The sequence below is a fragment of the Maniola hyperantus genome, chromosome 1, assembly GCF_902806685.2.
Source record: "Maniola hyperantus chromosome 1, iAphHyp1.2, whole genome shotgun sequence".
NCBI classification, from domain to species: domain Eukaryota; kingdom Metazoa; phylum Arthropoda; class Insecta; order Lepidoptera; family Nymphalidae; genus Maniola; species Maniola hyperantus.
The window spans coordinates 6,504,875-6,523,839 of record NC_048536.1 but is presented as its reverse complement, the minus strand read 5'-3'; the positions used below and the strand labels follow the sequence as shown (position 1 = coordinate 6,523,839).

Genomic DNA, 18,965 nt, shown 5'->3' with positions numbered 1-18,965 from the left:
TGCCTCTTTTTTTGCGTAGCCGATCAGCCTGGCTGTCCAGCGCTGAAATGCAGCCAGTATTCTTGGCACCATTCCACGCGGGCATGATTTGTATAGTGATTAGATAAGGCTAGCTCAAGGTTTTATTGTAATATTTTTTATTAGACGCGGATAGTTTTTAAAACGTCTAGAAAATTTCAATGAGTTTTCTTTATTAATTTTCATTGATTTTGTATGGAGAACGCTTAAGAGACTTGTCTTAAAGCTTGTGTCAAACTTTCAAAGCTTTTCAATCTTCGATTAACCGTAGGTATTGTTTCTTACGCTAGATGGTGGCGGCGCAAGACCGTGGCGTGTAGAAGTCTCTCTACAAGAGTCTCTCTACTTTGGCATAAGAGGCGAAGCAGCTCGGAGCGTTCAGATGCCAGGCCGGCACCACGAAGGAGCAGCAGCGGGGACCTCAGCTGTGCTAGTGACGTCTAGCCCCCAAGGGGGGAGAGTATGAGCATAAGGGACAAGGAGGAGACATAAAATAATTTGTAGGGAGTCAAGAAGGCGCCCCGGGAAAACGCCAAGAGCAAGTACCGAACGGGCGCCCTCCCGCGATTCGGCCCATATAACCGAGAGGTTAGTGGGGCCATGGGAGGTGGAGAGTTGTACGGAACACTAGAAATGACCATACAATTCTACAAACAACAAGGTTGCTTAGTAATTTATCGATGGATTACCAATAGATTGATATCAATTATTTCGGCCGTATAAGTGTGTTAGTATGGTTAGCAACGAATCAAATCAAGGCTATATTCAAGGTAATTCTTTCACTGAATGATAACATCAGTACCGATAACGTCTTACATTGATAAAATAAAACCGGCCAAGTGCGAGTCAGGCTCGCGCAGCGAGGGTTCCGTATTACAGTCGTATTTTTTCGACATTTTGCACGATAATTCAAAAACTATGATGCATAAAAATAAATAAAAATGTGTTTTAGAATGCACAGGTAAAGAAAGCCCTTTCATATGATACCACACTTGATATAGTTATCTTACTTCCAAAATTAAAAATATGTAGGTAGGACTAATTATTAGTTCATGACCAAAATTCTTTTTTTGTGTGATGTAACCACAAATTCACGGTTTTCAGATTTTTCCCCGAATGTCTGCTATAAGACCTACCTACCTGCCAAATAGGTGTAGTTTCTTGACAGACCGACAGACAGACAGATAGACAGACAGAAAGACAGACATACAGACAGACCAACAAACAGACAGACAGACAGACAGACAGACAGACAGACAGCCAGACAGCCAGACAGCCAGACAGACAGACAGACAGACAGCCAGACAGACAGACAACAAAGTGATCTTGTACGGGAGCGGTGTGCAGGCTCGACCGTACCAAAGGGGAGATCTCCCACCGAGCGGTTGGTTGTGCTCGGTAGCGCCAGCTGGGCCGACGGTTATGTCTTGAAACTTCTATATATAGTCCAGATTGCAGAAAACTCCGTTAGTGCGATTGCTATCGGCGGTACATTTGTTCGGGACTACGTCATCGATTGAACAGCGCCATCTAGTTTCTATTGTGGCAACCGCCACATCACTCTCCTCCGAGATGAACGCGTAGTGTGAAGCAGTAAAGAGAGGTGGCGTTGTAGCGTGAAGGCGTGTGAAGGAAGGGCAATGGCTGCTAACCATCCAGAGAAGCGGTGGACCAGGACGCTTGTAGCTGGTGATGGAGTGCAGAGCCATTGTGCCCCGAAGCTGTGCTACATCCGTCTTACAGGCCTCGATGTGCTTGCTGTTGCTGCTTGTAGACTTGGAGTTGGAGGAGACGTCGGCTTGCGGTGTGTGATCCAAAGGTGTTGCGGTGTATGCGATCACCCTTGATCACGTTGAGTGCGCAGTGCGGAGTGCGGCGGCGTGCGGTTGATCTTCGATGACGTCGGCTGTTGTAGTGTGCGACCATTCTTGATTTCGTCGGTTGTTGAGGTGTGCGACCGTTCTTGATCACGTCGGGGTCACCAATGTACGGGAGCGGTGTGCAGGCTCGACCGTACCAAAGGGGAGATCTCCCACCGAGCGGTTGGTTGTGCTCGGTAGCGCCAGCTGGGCCGACGGTTATGTCTTGAAACTTCTATATATAGTCCAGATTGCAGAAAACTCCGTTAGTGCGATTGCTATCGGCGGTACATTTGTTCGGGACTACGTCATCGATTGAACAGCGCCATCTAGTTTCTATTGTGGCAACCGCCACAATCTTATAAGGGTTCCGTTTTTCCTTTTGAGGTACGGAACCCTAAAAATCAGTAAAGTGCGATTCGGACTAACACGCGAAGGGTTCCATCGTATCAATAGGTACCTTTATCAGTAGGTACCCTTATTATAAATGCGAAAGTTTGTGTTTGTTTGTTGGTTTGTCCTTCAATCACGTCGCAACGGTGCGGATTGACGTAATTTTGCATGCATTTTGATTTTGAATTTCACGCAGACGAAGTCGCGGGCATCAGCTAATCAACAATAATAATTGTTATCCTGCCGGTTCCGCAATTTATGATAATAAGTAATTGACGATGATATTATCTATTTTGTTAGGTAGGTATAAGGTACCTACTTTGAAAAAACACTACTACAAATAGATAATTTTTTGTCCCTTGAAAAATTCATAGTGGAGTAAACAGCTGGGATGTTTACACTCAGCTATGAATCATGCCAGACAGACAAAACAAAACATCATTGGTCATTAACTCTTGCCTTGTCAACTACCTACTAACGACGCGTTCACACTGACACATCCGATTTTTGCACGAGCCGTTTTTGTAGGATCCGATTTTGTGGCAACACACCTCTTCCAAGTTATCCCGCTTCCACTTTAGACTGCATCATCACATAGTCAAGGGCTAACTTGTAGTGGAATAAATTAAAAAAACCAGCCAAGTGCGTGTCATGCTCGCGCACCGAGGGTTCCAGTATCTAGTCTATATATATAAAAGGAAAAGGTGACTGACTGACTGACTGACTGACTGAATGACTGACTGATCTATCAACGCACAGCTCAAACTACTGGACGGATCGGGCTGAAATTTGGCATGCAGATAGCTATTATGACGTAGGCATCCGCTAAGAAAGGATTTTTGAAAATTCAACTCCTAAGGGGGTGAAATAGGGGTTTGAAATTTTGTAGTCCACGCGGACGAAGTCGCGAGCATAAGCTAGTTTACTATAACGCGGAAGAGTTTTTACACTCGAATACTATAAACGTTGGTGAGACATAAAATCTCGTACTAGGCGTACGGATCAAGAATCCCGCAAAAAACCCAGAACCAGTGAGTCGGGCGGGCGGGCGGGGCGGCGGGCGTGGGCGGGAGATCACCGGCGCTAACGACGCCGGACGGGCCGTGTGAACACACTATCCGGTTTTGCAGGATCCGACAAAAGTTGACGCCGTGTGAACGGGGGGTTACACTATTTAGTTGTTTTTGTTTGCGATTTGGTTCATAGACTGTACTTATTTTACCCCACATCTAATCGCAATGAGAAGTTAAGGTCTGTTCAAAGTTCAAACCACTCAAACAAGGAAGAATAAAACCAGATTTTAAAAGAGCGTTTTCTCCAAAAAGGTTAAAAATAGCAGTTTATTTATATACATAACTAGCTGATGCCCGCGACTTCGCAAAATCGCGCGGGAACTCTTTATTTTCCGGGATAAAAGTAGCCTATGTGTTAATCCAGGGTATAATCTATCGCCATTCCAATTTTAGCCAAATCCGTCCAGTATTTTTTGCGTGAAGGAGTAAAAAAACATACACACACACACACACACATACAAACTTTCGCCTGTTATATTAGTCGGGACTAGCTGTCCCGGCGAACTTCGTACCGCCTAACAGTCGATTATTTTTCAGGAAATTTTTAGAATTTTTCTCTCCGTGCTTCAAGGAATAATTTAAAAAAAGAATTAGCGAAATCGGTTCAGCTGTTCTCGAGATTTGCGATGAGCAACACATTTAGCGATTCATTTTTATATTATATTATAAGAGAAGATAGAAGATGTCAAAACATTCGTTGATTCAGGATCAAACCGAGAGTTCTCTCATTCAAAATACAAATACAAGTCATTTATTTGCTGGTTGTAGGTAGGCACATTAATAAGTTGTTAATTACAATTGTTTTTGTTGTTTCTCTAGTATAACTACTCTCAATCAAACTCTAGTAAGTAGGTATAGGTATTTTGCTCAAAACTTTGTTGATGACACTGATGTTCTACAAATGTTTAAAGCTTCATAGAGCACGATATTTTATGCTTTTGCTTTGCTTTAAAATTAACCGGCCAAGCGCGAGTCAGGTTCGCGCAATGAGGGTTCCGTACTACGGTCGTATTTTTCCGACATTTTGCAGGATTATTCAAAAACTATGATACATAATAATAAATAAAAATCTGTTTTAGAATGCACAAGTGAAGACCTTTCATATGGTATCCCACTTGATATAGTTATCTTACTTAGAAAATTGAAAATACTAATTATTAGTTCATGACCACAATTTTTTTTTGTGTGATGTAACCACAAATTCACGGTTTTCAGATTTTCCCCAAATGTCAGCTATAAGATCTACCTACCTGCCAAATTTCATGATTCTAGGTAACGGGAAGTACCCTGTAGGTTTCTTGACAGACCGACAGGCAGACAGACAACAAAGTGATCCTATAAGGGTTCCGTTTTCTTTTGAGGTACGGAACCCTAAAAATGGAGAATCTTGTTAAAAATATTTATTTTGCATTTTTCAGTTAATGAGATTCTCCAATAGGTTTTATAGGATAGAAAGTAGCCTATGCCACTCTCTAGGCCTGTAACTGTATACATACTAAAAACCACGTCAATCTGTTGCCCATTTCAGGCGTAATTGCATAAAAAATATAGATTATGGATAGTGATTTTAGGTAAGAAAATATAATAATCTATAGAATAGCACTTAATCTTTCGGTATCTTGTCATAATGCGGAATAAAGCTGTTTCCCGTCTGTACGTTGCTACTTTAGTAATATTATCTATTCAGTATGACATAAATTATTATCTAATGATAACCTAATATTATCAACCGTGTTTTTTATTAATATGATGTAATAGTGCCAGGTCATCTTTTTCATTCAATACAATACTTTCATCAATTGGTTCAATTAAGGTGACGCTGGATGCACGTCCGAACTGCTCGGCCCACGTGGGTAACCTGTATGCTATTTCACCTAACATTGTGATAGAAAGAAATAGACTCAGTGATGAGCAGTGTAGCGAGTGCATGCGCTCACACTAGCGTCCGGATATATTGATGATGGCACACAGATAGTTGGACAGATGTCACCGATGAATTTTTGTTTATATATGATTTATGAAGGAACTACTTATTTCAATTATTATTGTATAAGATTTTATGGAAGAGCGGGGTCGCCTGCCACGAGTACTCGTAGCAATACTAAAACAGTTACTGGGATGGTCCCAATTACTACGCACTATGTGAAATTGTTTTACCTACTGAAACAAATATTTTTTAAATTTTTTTTGAATGATAATGATTACCTACTTATCTTTTGATGAATACTATAAAATCTCACTTACATACATACCTATTAGGTAACTACTGCCTCAGCGTGTATAAACAACTCGTATATATTATAGAAATCCATACTTCTATGAAGTGTCTGTCTGTAATTTCGAAATAACTACCGCAAGCTCATAATATTGTTATTTGAACTGTACCATAACAGCTGAATCAAACGTTTTTAAAAACTGTCTGTCTGTCTGTCTGTTTGAACGGGCTAATCTTCGGAACGGCAGAACCTATTTTGACGGGACTTTTACAGACAAGTAGAGGATTAACAAAGGATACTTTTTTAACCGACTTTTAAAAAAGGAGTTGTGTTTTTCTACCTATGTACACAGAAATCTCCGAGATTTCTGAACCGATTTGCGTATTTTTTTTAATTGATAAAGAAACATTGCAACATTGTCCTATATAAAATGTCATTTTATATAGGACACACAGGATTTCAACTCCTCAATCCTGATGCTGCAGGGGACATGACCACCAAAACTTATGGGATTTTGAAACTGTCGGTTATAAATTGATATTGGAGGTAGGTACCTATATCTACCAAGTAAAGACTTTATCATTGAACTCGAAGACCCACTTCTCGACCCTGATGCTGTACCTAAGGAATTGCATTGCTAAATCGTGGTGATCCCACGGAATTTTAAATGAATCATCGCCCACGCCCGTTCGGTACCCTCATTCCGCACATTGTTTTGATTAGTCAGTCCACCAATCACAACAAAGCATTCTCCCCTGTCCCCCGCCAACATTTTACGATTTTCATGTAAAACCTTGTATATGCGTACTCTAGGAGTTGAATTCTCTGTGCTGGCGGATTACCTATTAGGAACACATGATTACACATTCGTTTGTCTGTGAAAATAACTTTTGTTGCCTACACTTATCTATTAGTAGCGACTAAAAACTATATATACTATCTACTTGTGTATACAAAAGTCAAAATAAATTCCACTTTGATCTCAAAAATGAAAATTTTATTTTTATAAGTAGGAAGTAGGTACAATTCAATTTCCCTCTAAAAGCCCACTACATACATAAACACAATATGTATCATTTTCTGTTTCAACAGTCACATTAGATGTATCATTCGACGCAGAACTATTGAAGCTCTCCATTTCATTTCTGGAATTAATAAACATACAATCAACATAATTATATTGTGAGTATTATCTATATAGAATGTATGCAAAAAACATAGCATAACAACTTACAAGTATGGTATGGTAGACCTTTCAATATTTAGTACAGAATTGAATGTTGCAGCATCATGTTGGATTTCAGTGGTACGTATATTGGGCATATTCATTTTATTTTCCTTGTTTTCTTCTAAAAGGAATGTCTTGAGTCACTAAAATACAACATAATTCAGCATTGACAAATCTGACAACAAATAGTAAATCTCTATATCATATAAAAATTAATCGCTGAATGTGTTGCTGATCGCAAATCTCGAGAACAGCTGCACCGATTTCGCTAATTCTTTTGATAATATTCCTTGAAGTACGGGGATGGTTCTTATGGAGAGAATTTTTTTAAAAAGTCCTGAAAAAGAATCGACTGTAGGCGGTGCGAAGTTCGTCGGGGCAGCTAGTAACATAATAATTATATTATCCTAATCCTAATCTAAATATTTAAAAGAAAAAGGTGACTGACTGACTGGACTGACTGACTGACTGCGACTGACTGACTGACTGACTGACTGACTGACTGATGATCTATCAACGCACAGCTCAAAATACTGGACGGATCGTGCTGAAATTGGCATGGCGATAGCTATTATGACGCTAGGCATCCACTAAGAAGCGGATTTTTGAAATTCCAACTCTGGAGTGGGTGAAATATGGGTTCGAAATTTTGTGTAGCCCACGCGGACGAAGTCGCGAGCATAAGCTAGTCTATAATATAAAAATGAATCACTAAATTTCATCGCACATCTCGAGAACAGCTTGAACCGATTTCGCTAATTCTTTTTTTTAATTAGGTATTCCTTTGAAGTACCGAGGATGGTTCCTTACCGAGAGAAAATTTAAAAAATTTGCATCGTTAGGCCGTAGGCGGACACGAAGTTCGCCAGGGCAGCTAGTGGGAATTATCAATGTGAAGTGTAGATGTTTAGGATGTTTGTTGACTCAATCACGCAAAAAGGCCTGAACGGATTTGAGTGAAATTTAGAATTCTTTAACTGGATTAACACATAGGCTACCCTTTTTTTTGTTTTATCCCGGAAAATCAAAGAGTTCCCGCGGGATTTTTGAAAACTGGAAATCCACGCGGACGAAGTCGCGGGCATTAGCTAGTATCTAAATATATCAACTTACAAACACAGTGTCAATTTCAGAAGCTGGCTCTAAATGGTACGGTGTGATAGCATCATAATCTAATTCAATTCGATTTTTTGCTTTGTCGTTTCCTTGTCAAAGAAAATCCTGTGATCCACTAAAATAGAAGTATAATATATAAGTATTTATTAAAATAAATAAATGTCATCATCAAATTCACCATCCTGGAGAACCTTGAAAACGACACTCGCGTCTATTTTTTATAAAAAGTGCTGGCCCGCCATCTTAGATTAAAAAATTAATGTCATTATCAAAACCAGCATCCTGGAAACCCTGAAAACGACACCCATTTCTATTTTTTGTGAAAAGTGCATGTCTGCTATTTTGGATTTGAAAATAAATGTCATTATCAAATTCAGCATCCCGGAAAAGTACATATTCAGTCAAATAAAATTCCCCTCGAGTCACATTGTTACTCACGTCGGGTGTGACTCACAGGAATAACCCCGAAAAAGTAATGGCATTATCATCACAAGATAATATTATGGTTTGGAAAGATTCTGATGAATTTTAATAGATCTCCTCTTTGCAAGGGATTTGCTTTTGCGAGTCTAAACCGTTTCTTTTTCCTCTTCCGCCAATCCATTTTTGTTTCTGTTACATGAAAACTCAAGTATATAATTAAATTGTCTAAGCACACAATATGACCTACATACTTATATTTGTAACTAGATGATACACGCGACTTCGTCCGCGAGGATATAGTGGTTTTTTAATCCCGCGAGAACTCTTTCAAAAGCGATCACTATTTCAAATTTCAGCCAAATCCGTCTTGTACTTTTTGCGTGAAAGGGTAACAAACCTATACACACACACACGCAGATACAAAATTTCGCCTTTATAATATAAGTGTGATTTGACAACCCTGACTTTCGGAATTCGGATAAGTCCAAATTATATTTATTACTAGTTGATGCCCGCAACTTCGTCCGCGTGGAATTAGGTTTTTAAAAATCCCGTGGGAACTCTTTGATTTTCCGGGATAAAAAGTAGCCTATGTGTTAATTTAGGGTATACCCTAAATTAACACTTTTATCTATCTCCATTCCCAATTTCATCCAAAACCGTTCAGCCGTTTTTGTGTGATTGAGTAACAAACATCCAAACATCCACACACACACATCACTACACCTATTATAAATGTGAAAGTGTGTTTGTTTGTTGGTTCGTTGGTTTGTCTTTCAATCACGTCGCAACAGAGCAACGGATCGAAGTGATTTTTTGCATGGGTATGGTTGACCTGGAGAGTGACATAGGCTACTTTTTATCCCGGAAAATCAAAGAGTTTCCACGGGATTTTTAAAAATCTAATTCCACGCGTACGAAGTCGCGGGCATCACCTCATCATCATCATGATCAACCCATCGCCGGCTCACTACAGAGCAGGGGTCTCCTCTCAGAGTGAGAAGGGTTTTGGCCATAGTCTACCACGCTGGCCATGTGCGGATTGGTAGAATTCACACACCTTTGAGAACATTATGGAGAACTCGGCATGCAGGTTTCCTCACGATGTTTTCCTTTACCGTTAAAGCAAGTGATATTTAATTAATTAAAACGCGTATAACTCCGAAAAGTTAGAGGTGCGTGCCCGGGATCGAACCCCCCGACCTCCGTTTAGAAGGCGGACGTCCTAACCACTAGGCTATCATAGCTTCACCTAGTTTATAATATTAGTAGGATATATGTAAACTACTACCACCAGCTGTCGATACGATGCATTCTAAAATAAATCGACCGACCGACCGACAGACCGACCGGCCAAGTACGAGTCAGACTCGCGCCCCGAGGTTTCCGTACTACAATAGTAAAATGTTTATCTCTAAATCTCTGTTTAGAGATAAGCATTTACAATGTAACTTAATGTATTACTACTATGTAACTAGAATTTCGGTACATATAAAAATGAATCGCTAAATGTGTTGCTGATCGCAAATCTCGAGAACAGCTGAACCGATTTCGCTAATTCTTTTTTTATAATATTCCTTGAAGTACGAATATGGTTCTTACGGAGAGAAAATTTTTAAAAAATCCTGAAAAAGAATCGACTGTTAGGCGGTACGAAGTTCGCCGGGGCAGCTAGTGAAAAATAAAAATAAATAAATAGGTAAATAGTATTTTTTGACATTTTGCATGATAAATCAAAAACTATTTAGTATGCACTAGATGATGCCCGCAACTTCGTCCGCGTGGATTTAGGTTTTTTAAAAATCCCGTGGGAACTTTGATTTTCCGGGATCAAAAGTCAAAGTCAAATGATTTGTTCAAAATAGGTAATAAATTACTCTTTTCGATTGTCAGTTGTTGGATTTGTAAAATATAGTGGTGATATATAATTATTTCGCAAACGCTACGAGGGTTCCAAACGTGCCCAAGACTGAGAAGAGCCCACAGCTAACTCAGCCGGGTATTCTTTTTATTATCACCACTTTACAAAATCATAAATTAAACTTATTAGAACTATCACAAAGCCGAGCAACTCATTCCCAAGCTTGCTTATCATTTAAATAATCCTTTACAATGTAATAGGATTTTTTAATTAGTTTACGTTTTATGAAAACTTTGAACTTATGACAGTCACTTTGAACTTATGACAGTCACTTTTTTTTTAAATTTATTTATGTTTTTATATACGTACAATAAATTTTCAAAAATATATTGACTATGCACTGTCATAATTTTAACTTCTCTAAATTTAGTTCGCAGCGACTCTCGTGGTCCCATACTATATATGGCTCGAACAGCCCTTTTCTGCAGCACAAAAATAGAATTTATATCAGCAGCATTACCCCATAATAATTCCGTGGTGCCACCTGAATCAGGGTTTCTACTGAAAACCAGCGCTGTATGTTTTTGTACTTGTGCAAGACAATATGCATTTATGCTGAGTAGGGACCTTTTTTTTTGGGTTGTGCCACACATGACATACTTTATTCCGGCGCTTCTTCTACTTGAGGTTTTTGACTTTATTACTCAAGTATAAGAGGCGCTGGGATAACCTAACCAGTTGGTAACTGGTAATGTGTGGTACAGCTTTAAAAATAAACGTTTTTCTTTTCTTTCTTTTTCTTTTCTAATAATATGCCATATGACATAATGCTGTGAAAGTAACTAAAATATACTAGTCTCGCCGTTTCTATGTCTGTCAACTGGCGAATCTTTTTTACCGCATATGCAGCAGAACTGTCTGTTCGATAAGTTATTTATATGAGAGCCCCATTGAAGTTTCGCATCTAACGTTATTTCCAGAAAAATAGCGGTATCCACTAAATCTTATTTATCATAAAAGTAGCCTATGTCCTTCCCCGGGATGCAAGCTATTTTTGTACCAAATTTCATCAAAATTGGTTAAATGGATGAGCTGTGAAAAGCTAGCAGACAAACAGACGGACAGATAGACAGATACACTTTCGCATTTATAATATTAGTATGGATAAAAATAAATAAAATCGGTTTTTGATGTACAAGTAAGGTCCTTTTATATGATATCACACTTGGTTTACTAATCTTACTTGAAAGTTGAAAATACTAACTATTCGTTAATGAACACATTTTTATTTATTTTTTGTGATATAACCACAAATTCATTGTTTTCAGATTTTTCCCCTTACGTGTGTTATAAGATCTACCTACCTGCCAAATTTTATCATTCTAGGTCAGTGGGAAGTACCCTACAGGTTTCTTGACAGACACACTGACAGACTGACAGATAGACAGACAGACAGACAACAAACTGATCCTATAAGGGTTCCCTTTTCCTTTTGAGGTACGGAATCCTAATGATCTCTCTTTTTGCACTGCATTTAATCTGAATCCAAGAATTCCCGATCCGAAATAGCCGTAAGCAAGACTGTATCGTCACTTACCACCAGGTGAGATTGCAGTCAAGGGCTAACTTGTATCTGAATAAATAAATAAAAAAGTACTATTTGTACGAAGCGTTGCGTACTTTATTTGTAAGACGGACAGACAGACAGACAACAAACTGATCCTATAAGGGTTCCTTTTTCCTTTTGAGGTACGGAATCCTAATGATCTCTCTTTTTGCACTGCATTTAACCTGAATCCAAGAATTTCCGATCCGAAATAGTCGTAAGCAAGACTGTATCACCTACCGTGTCACCTACCACCAGGTGAGATTGCATTCAAGGGCTAACTTGTATCTGAATCAATATTATTATTATTATTTTATTACTTATAATAAAACTGTAACAGGTGAAATTCTGTACATTGAAGATATTTTGAAATTTTTTTTTCGAGGGCACTCTATAATCGATACTGAACCCAAAACTGGAATTTTTGTCTGTCTGTCTGTCTGTCTGTATCACGGCCGCGCATCACGCTGAAACTACTGAATGGATTCCAATGAAACTTGGTACGATTTGACGTCATACTATGAGGAAGAATATAGGATACTTTTTATCCCGAAATTCAGCATGGTTCCCTTAGGAGAGGGGTTGAAAGTTAAAATGTATACTGAGCTGTAATTCATTAACGCGTAGTCCGATTTCATTCATTCTTTTTTGTTAGAAACCATACATGTTAAAACTTCAAGTTCCAACTTCTCAACCATCATCATAATAATGACGGGTAGCTTTTGTACTTTTGGATTTCAATCAGCTGTTTTAGGAATAGTTGATGTTGAATTGATATTAAAGGTACGCTTAGAATAAACTATCTCTGGTTTAGGTACCAAGCAACGACTTCATAATTCAACTCGATATCCCAACTCTTCAACCCTGATGATGCAGGGTACTGGGTATTGCACTCCTAAGCCACCGTTGATTGTGAGATAATATTGTAGATGCCAAACATATATACCATTATTGAACTTTAAGTTCCAACTCTTCAATACTGATGCTGCAGGGTACTGCACTCCTATTCTATGGGTTTTAGGAACTGTTGTTGGTGAATTAATATTGTACCATTTACTATTGTACCAAACCACGACTACATGGTTGAACTCCGTTCACAAAAATCCACGCACTCCATCGAAATCCTATTCTATTCCAAACTTATTCGCCAGCGTGACAGGAGTGGAGAAGGCGGATAGGGACGTGTGAGGGGTGCAACGGATCAACGTGATTTTTTCCATCATCATCAGCCTGCGGTCGTCCACTGTTGGACATAGGCTTTCCCTAAAGAGCGCCACCACACCCGGTCCTCAGCCTTCCTCACCTAGCCACTTCCCGCCAGCCTCTGTATATCGTCGGTCCATCGTGCTGGAAGGCGTCCCACACTACGCTTACTTATACCTACGCTATAACTACCTATTATAATAAATAAAAAAGTACTATTTGTACGAAGCGTTGCGTACTTTATTTGTAAGACGGACAGACAGACAGACAGACAGATAGACGGACAGACAGACAGACGAACAGACGGACAGACGGACGGGCAGACGGACCGATGGACGGACCGACAGACGCATGGACGGACGGACGGACTGAAGGACGGACGGACGGACGGACGGACGGACGGACGGACGGACAGACGGACGGACGGACAGACGGACCGACAGACAGACAGACAGAGGGTTCCGTTTTTTCCTTCTGAGGTACGGAACCCTAAAAATACAAAGAAATACCACCAGGTAGGTACCTACCTACCTATATATATTATTATACATATACAGGTACCTTTTTAGGGTTCCGTACTTTATAAGGAAAAAGGGGACCCTTAGGATCACTTCGTTGTCTGTCTGTCTGTCCGTCTCTCCGTCTGTGTCGTATCTGTCACACAAACCTATAGGATACTTCCCGTTGACCCAGAATCATGAAATTTAGTAGGTACGTAGGTCTTAGAGCACAAGTAAAGGAATAAATCCGAAAACCATAGATTTGTGATTACAACTTACAAAAAAAAATTAAAGTGTGTTAATGAAAAAATAATTAGTATTTTCAATTTTCAATGTATAATAAGTATACCAAGTGGGGTATTATATGAAAGGGCTTTACTGTATTGTGTGTATTCTAAAACACATTTTTATTTATTTTTATGCATAATAGTTTTTGATTTATGGAGCAAAATGTCAAAAAAATACCTGAGTACGGAACTCTTGGTGCGCGAGCAACTCGCACTTGGCCGGTTTTTTAAAATTAGATAAAATAAATAACTAAACAAAGTTACTTACCTATTGTACTAGGACCACACGAGTAGATATCCCTACTAGGACCTCAACAACAAAGTCAGGTCAATAAACCAATGAATAAAATTGGTGTCCAAATTTCAAATTCCAGAGGTCAATGTACAAAATGCAATAAGTATTTGAAGGACTTATTGACTCTGCTCTGCTCAATCTTCTACACATTTGCATAGCCACTGAATAAAAATTAATTTTATAAAATCATTACGACTTTTGTTTTTGAAAACATATTAATAACAACAGTTGTCGTCATAGAAACCACAATATTACACGCGCAGCCGCGCGCCGCTGGGCTGGCCCTTCCCTCCGCCACCCGCGCGGTGTCTAATGTTTTGGGGTGAGAAGCATGATGATTTTAGCCGAAATCTAGCGCTTGAAAAGGGTTGAACAGTAGTTTGGGAAAAGTATTTTTGAGAAAAAACTACTGAATTTAGGTTTGCAAAGTAAAGTTATTTCAACTAATGAATAAATAAACTATGTCTAATGATAATTTTTTTTAGAATTTTCCTATTCCTAATCTTATTTATTTACGCCCAAAGTTGACATAAATTTAGTGTTAAAATAGGAATCTTTTGAGGCTCGTAACTTTTAAATCAATATTTTTTTCAATGTTTTAGATATCATTGAACCTAGATAATGACGAGATAAATCGATATAATTCTTAGTTTTGTGCGTACAATATCGAATATTGTTGTATTTTCCCTCCTACGTTTGTATGAAGAAAGCACCGAACTGAGCTGCCTTAAGTGCCTATCTTCATAAACGTAGTTAATTTCATTTGACAAAGATCACCACAGAAATCACAAAAGTTATATTTGCAAAATGTCTGTTTTTGTTTTGTTGAAAATATTGCAATAAAAATACGTAGGTACCTACTTGAACCCAAACTAATTGCTGCAAAAGTCATGCACGTAGTAGGTATGCATGATCTTTCATCCAGGATCCAGGCTGGTCATATTTACACACCTTTGACAAGCGAGTTCGTCAGTAAATGGATCACAAATGATCACATATCTATCACATAGAAATGTGATAGATTAGTACAGATGCATAATATTTCAAACATTACGAAAAGAACAGTGCATATTAAAATAGTCCGCTTTCATCTAAAATATGCGTAATATATTTATTAATACTCTAATACTCGAGTATAATCTATTTGGCACATTCTACATCATTAGCACCTGTGTCTACTCAACAACTCAAAAATATTTTGCAAAAAATTGCGGCAAAGCGAATAAAAAAATAACCTTTAAAAAATGACGACTTTATCAGAAATACTTAGGACTGCGCAGCGTGACCCGCCTTTTAAAAGAACAAAGGAAAAAGTAGACAGCAAAATTAAGGGTACCTATAGCATAACAGTAATTAAAAGTAACATACGAAGGTATCGTGACCTGGTTACGTTAATGCTTAATATTAGTATACGTTTTGGAGATATGTAGTTCGGTAAACTAGGCAAGTGCTGGTTTAATAAAATCATGATTATGTCCTTTGTCTTGAAAAGATTAGCTATCTGACCCGGTTACTTTGCTAACATATTTTTCAGTTTATATTCGTCTACCACGATTCTAAACTTGATTTGAGCAAACTTTTCCCACTAAATCGATACCCGAAATTGTAGCTTTGAAATTTTTCCAGCTCTGAATTTTACCAGTAGGTGAGTAGTTTCTAGTTAGATAGCTGTCACAAGCAACTGCAGAGCTTGGGCCGGTCTAAATTATCGTTTAATAATAATTAGGTACTTAATCATAGTAACAAATAACTGTGTATTAAATAATAATCAATAAAATTGTTACATCAACAAACAATCGATTAGGTATAGAAGTTGGCAAAGAACCAAAATGTCCCTCTTATGAATAAAAAGAAATACATATATACTACTTTCTCTACATATTAGACCAGTCATTTCTCGTCCACATAATAATTATTCTACAATTGACAAAATCTACAATAATTGACTTGCGAACTTCGCAACGTTGTGCGATGTGTCAGATGCAAAACGCAAACTGTGCGTTGAAGTTTTGAGTTTTGCATCTATTCCTTTGATTGCTGTAGAATCTAGACAAAAAATAGACAACCAACCAAGCGAAGTGACGCTAAAAATCAATCAGAAGTAATTGTTTAGTTGAGTCAGCAAATAGTTCTAGATAGATTTGAAAAGCTAAAAATTCAGTAAGTAAATGACTGTTACTAACCTAAAGCCCACCAGTCGACCGCTTTATTGTGCCCTTTACTTTGAATGATCTCAGGCGCTAAATATTCCGGCGTCCCGCAAAGTGTCCAAGTGCGATCTGTTAGTTTCTTCGCAAATCCAAAATCCGTGATCTTCAAGTGGCCATCCTTCGCGAGCAATAGATTCTCTGGCTTCAGGTCTCGATACACAATGTTTCGAGCGTGAAGGTATTCTAGCGCCGAGACTATTTCTGCTGCATAGAAATTTCCTGTGTACAAAAAATACTAACATAAATCATACAACTTTCGCCATCTGACAGCGCAATCTAGACTTAACAGTAAACGAGTCGACTGAATTAAAATGAGCAACGACCATACATTTTTATTTTTGCGAACGTTAGTTTTTATTAAATACTTGGACTATTAATAAAAAAGTGCAGAGATTCATGTGATTCATGTCTTTAAATTAAATTTAAAAATTATAGCTCATTTTTTTAAGAAATGCTGTTTTATTTTACGTCAAACGTTTATATAGTACTGGACCTGAACGTGACGCTGTCTATCTATCTATATGTATAAAAGGAAAAGCTGACTGACTGATCTATAAACACACAGCTCAAACTACTGGACGGATCGGGCTGAAATTTGGCATGCAGATAGTTATTATGACGAAGACATCCGCTAAGAAAAGATTTTTGAAAATTCAACCCCTAAGAGGGTAAAATAGTTGTTTGAAATTTGTGTACTCCACGCGGATGAAGTCGCGGGAATAAGCTAGTCATTGTATAAAAGCCATTGAATTATTATGTACTGAGGTACAATTACTCAGAGATAAGAATATGTAAAATTAACTCGCGTTGCGACTAGGTAGTAAACTCATTATAACTACTATATTAAAAGAGGTAATTGAACTCTTATTACAGTAATGTAGGGTTTATATATACTATTTTAAAAATTTCTATTTATTTTTATGAGATAAATCTTAACCTGAAAGCTGAGGTTATTATAATCGAAGGATTACACTTGTGAAACAATTTTATAGAACACGATGTTCTGTAGGAATATATTTTGTAAACGGGAAAAACGAAACTTGAGTCATACATATGGATAATACGAATAAAAAGTGACCAAGAGCGCTTTCTACGTATCATGCGAGACGTGACATGCAAAGTATTCTTTACTAAAAGACTAGTGGAAATAATAACAGCCGGGCCCGGGTCGAAACTACGTAATACTTGCTTTGATAAAATCAAACTAAGATTTACAAAAGAAATGAAGTTTATTTCAGTCTTCATAAAGTCAAGGACGAGCGCTGGACGATACGTCGAGTGTCATTTTGCGTAAGCAGGTATTATCAGTTGATATTTGCAAGAAAATGTCCTCTACCTATTACATATACTAGGTGTAACCAGAACACTAGCAAAAACGAAGACAGGTGATAGTACCGATGATTACTGGTATGAAACCACAAAAAAACACGCGAAAAAAAATTAAAAAATCTTATATTTTGTAAAAATGCACGATATATTGCAAATAAAACATTTGACTGTAGCTAGAGGTCAATGAATGTTGCACAAGAAGGCCACTCGGAGTCAATGCCGCGTCGTAGGCGGGACATCGACCCGAGTTTTGCGCGCTATACCAACATTGTTGGTTTGAAAGATACTAAATCACTAAAACAACAAAATGAGGCAAAGGGTTATTCTTATTAGTATTGGATTGTGTTTAGGTAGTATAACAATCGCTAAGATTTTGGTCGCGTTCTGGTTACACCCTGAATATTCTATATTCTATGCCTCTACTTACGTGCAGTTAGGTGGGTATTATTAAAACTACGTTTGAGTGATTAATCCGCCCACATGATGAAATTACTTTTTACTATATTGTGTTTTATGATTTAAATTCTGAAGGTGTTTTGTTTTTGAGTAAGTTTTTGAGAAACTAGAGTTATGAAATGATAGGTACCTATGAATCAGAGGTTCGTGGGCGATATAGCGTCATAGTTGGATTTGTGCCGTTAATATTATGACGACATCCCGCTCAGTTCTAATCCATATTAATATTATAAATGCGAAAGTGTGTCTGTCTGTCTGTCTGCTAGCTTTTCACGGCTCAACCGTTCAACCGATTTTGACGAAATTTGGTACAGAGATAGCTTGCATCCCGGGGAAGGACATAGGCTATATATATTTTTATCCCGTAAAATCAAAGAGTTCCCACGGGATTTTCAAAACACAAATCCACGCGGACGAAGTCGCGGGCATCATCTAGTATTTAATAATTATGATCTTGAACCACCTAATAAAGTATTGTTAAAAAAACTAGGCAGTGCAAATACCAAGGTATTATACATATTACATACCTACGTAAGTACGTAGGTACATGATATACAGAAGATTGTTAAAACTCAATTACGGAAACCATTTTATCTTGTTTATTATTGATTGCAATGCAAATTTCTTGGTTTAGCTACCTAGTAGGTACCTACTAAAGTTTATTACCGCACGATTATACAAATTCAAAGACAACTCTACATAATTCGACAATACAATATGATTTTTTTTATGCGAAGGAAACTTTACAATCTCACAAATAACAGAGCTAAGAGCAGCAGTTGCCAAATTGTCATGTTCCAACTTCCGAGGAACGATTTGTGTCCGGAATATCTATTGATATTTACGCCACGTTGCCTACAGGGGAAAAAAACCGGCCAAGTGCGAGTCAGGC

The 18,965-nt window shown here is 38.1% G+C and overlaps 1 protein-coding gene across 1 annotated transcript in view; it reads right to left on the bottom strand.

The window, feature by feature from the left end:
* Positions 1-18,965, bottom strand: part of Pka-C3 (Protein kinase, cAMP-dependent, catalytic subunit 3) — a 108,588-nt gene that overhangs the window by 47,004 nt on the left and 42,619 nt on the right. Inside the window, exon 4 of the mRNA XM_034972457.2 lies at positions 16,262-16,507. Within this exon, the coding sequence (XP_034828348.1) occupies positions 16,262-16,507 (246 nt within the window). The remainder of the gene's footprint in view (positions 1-16,261; positions 16,508-18,965) is intronic.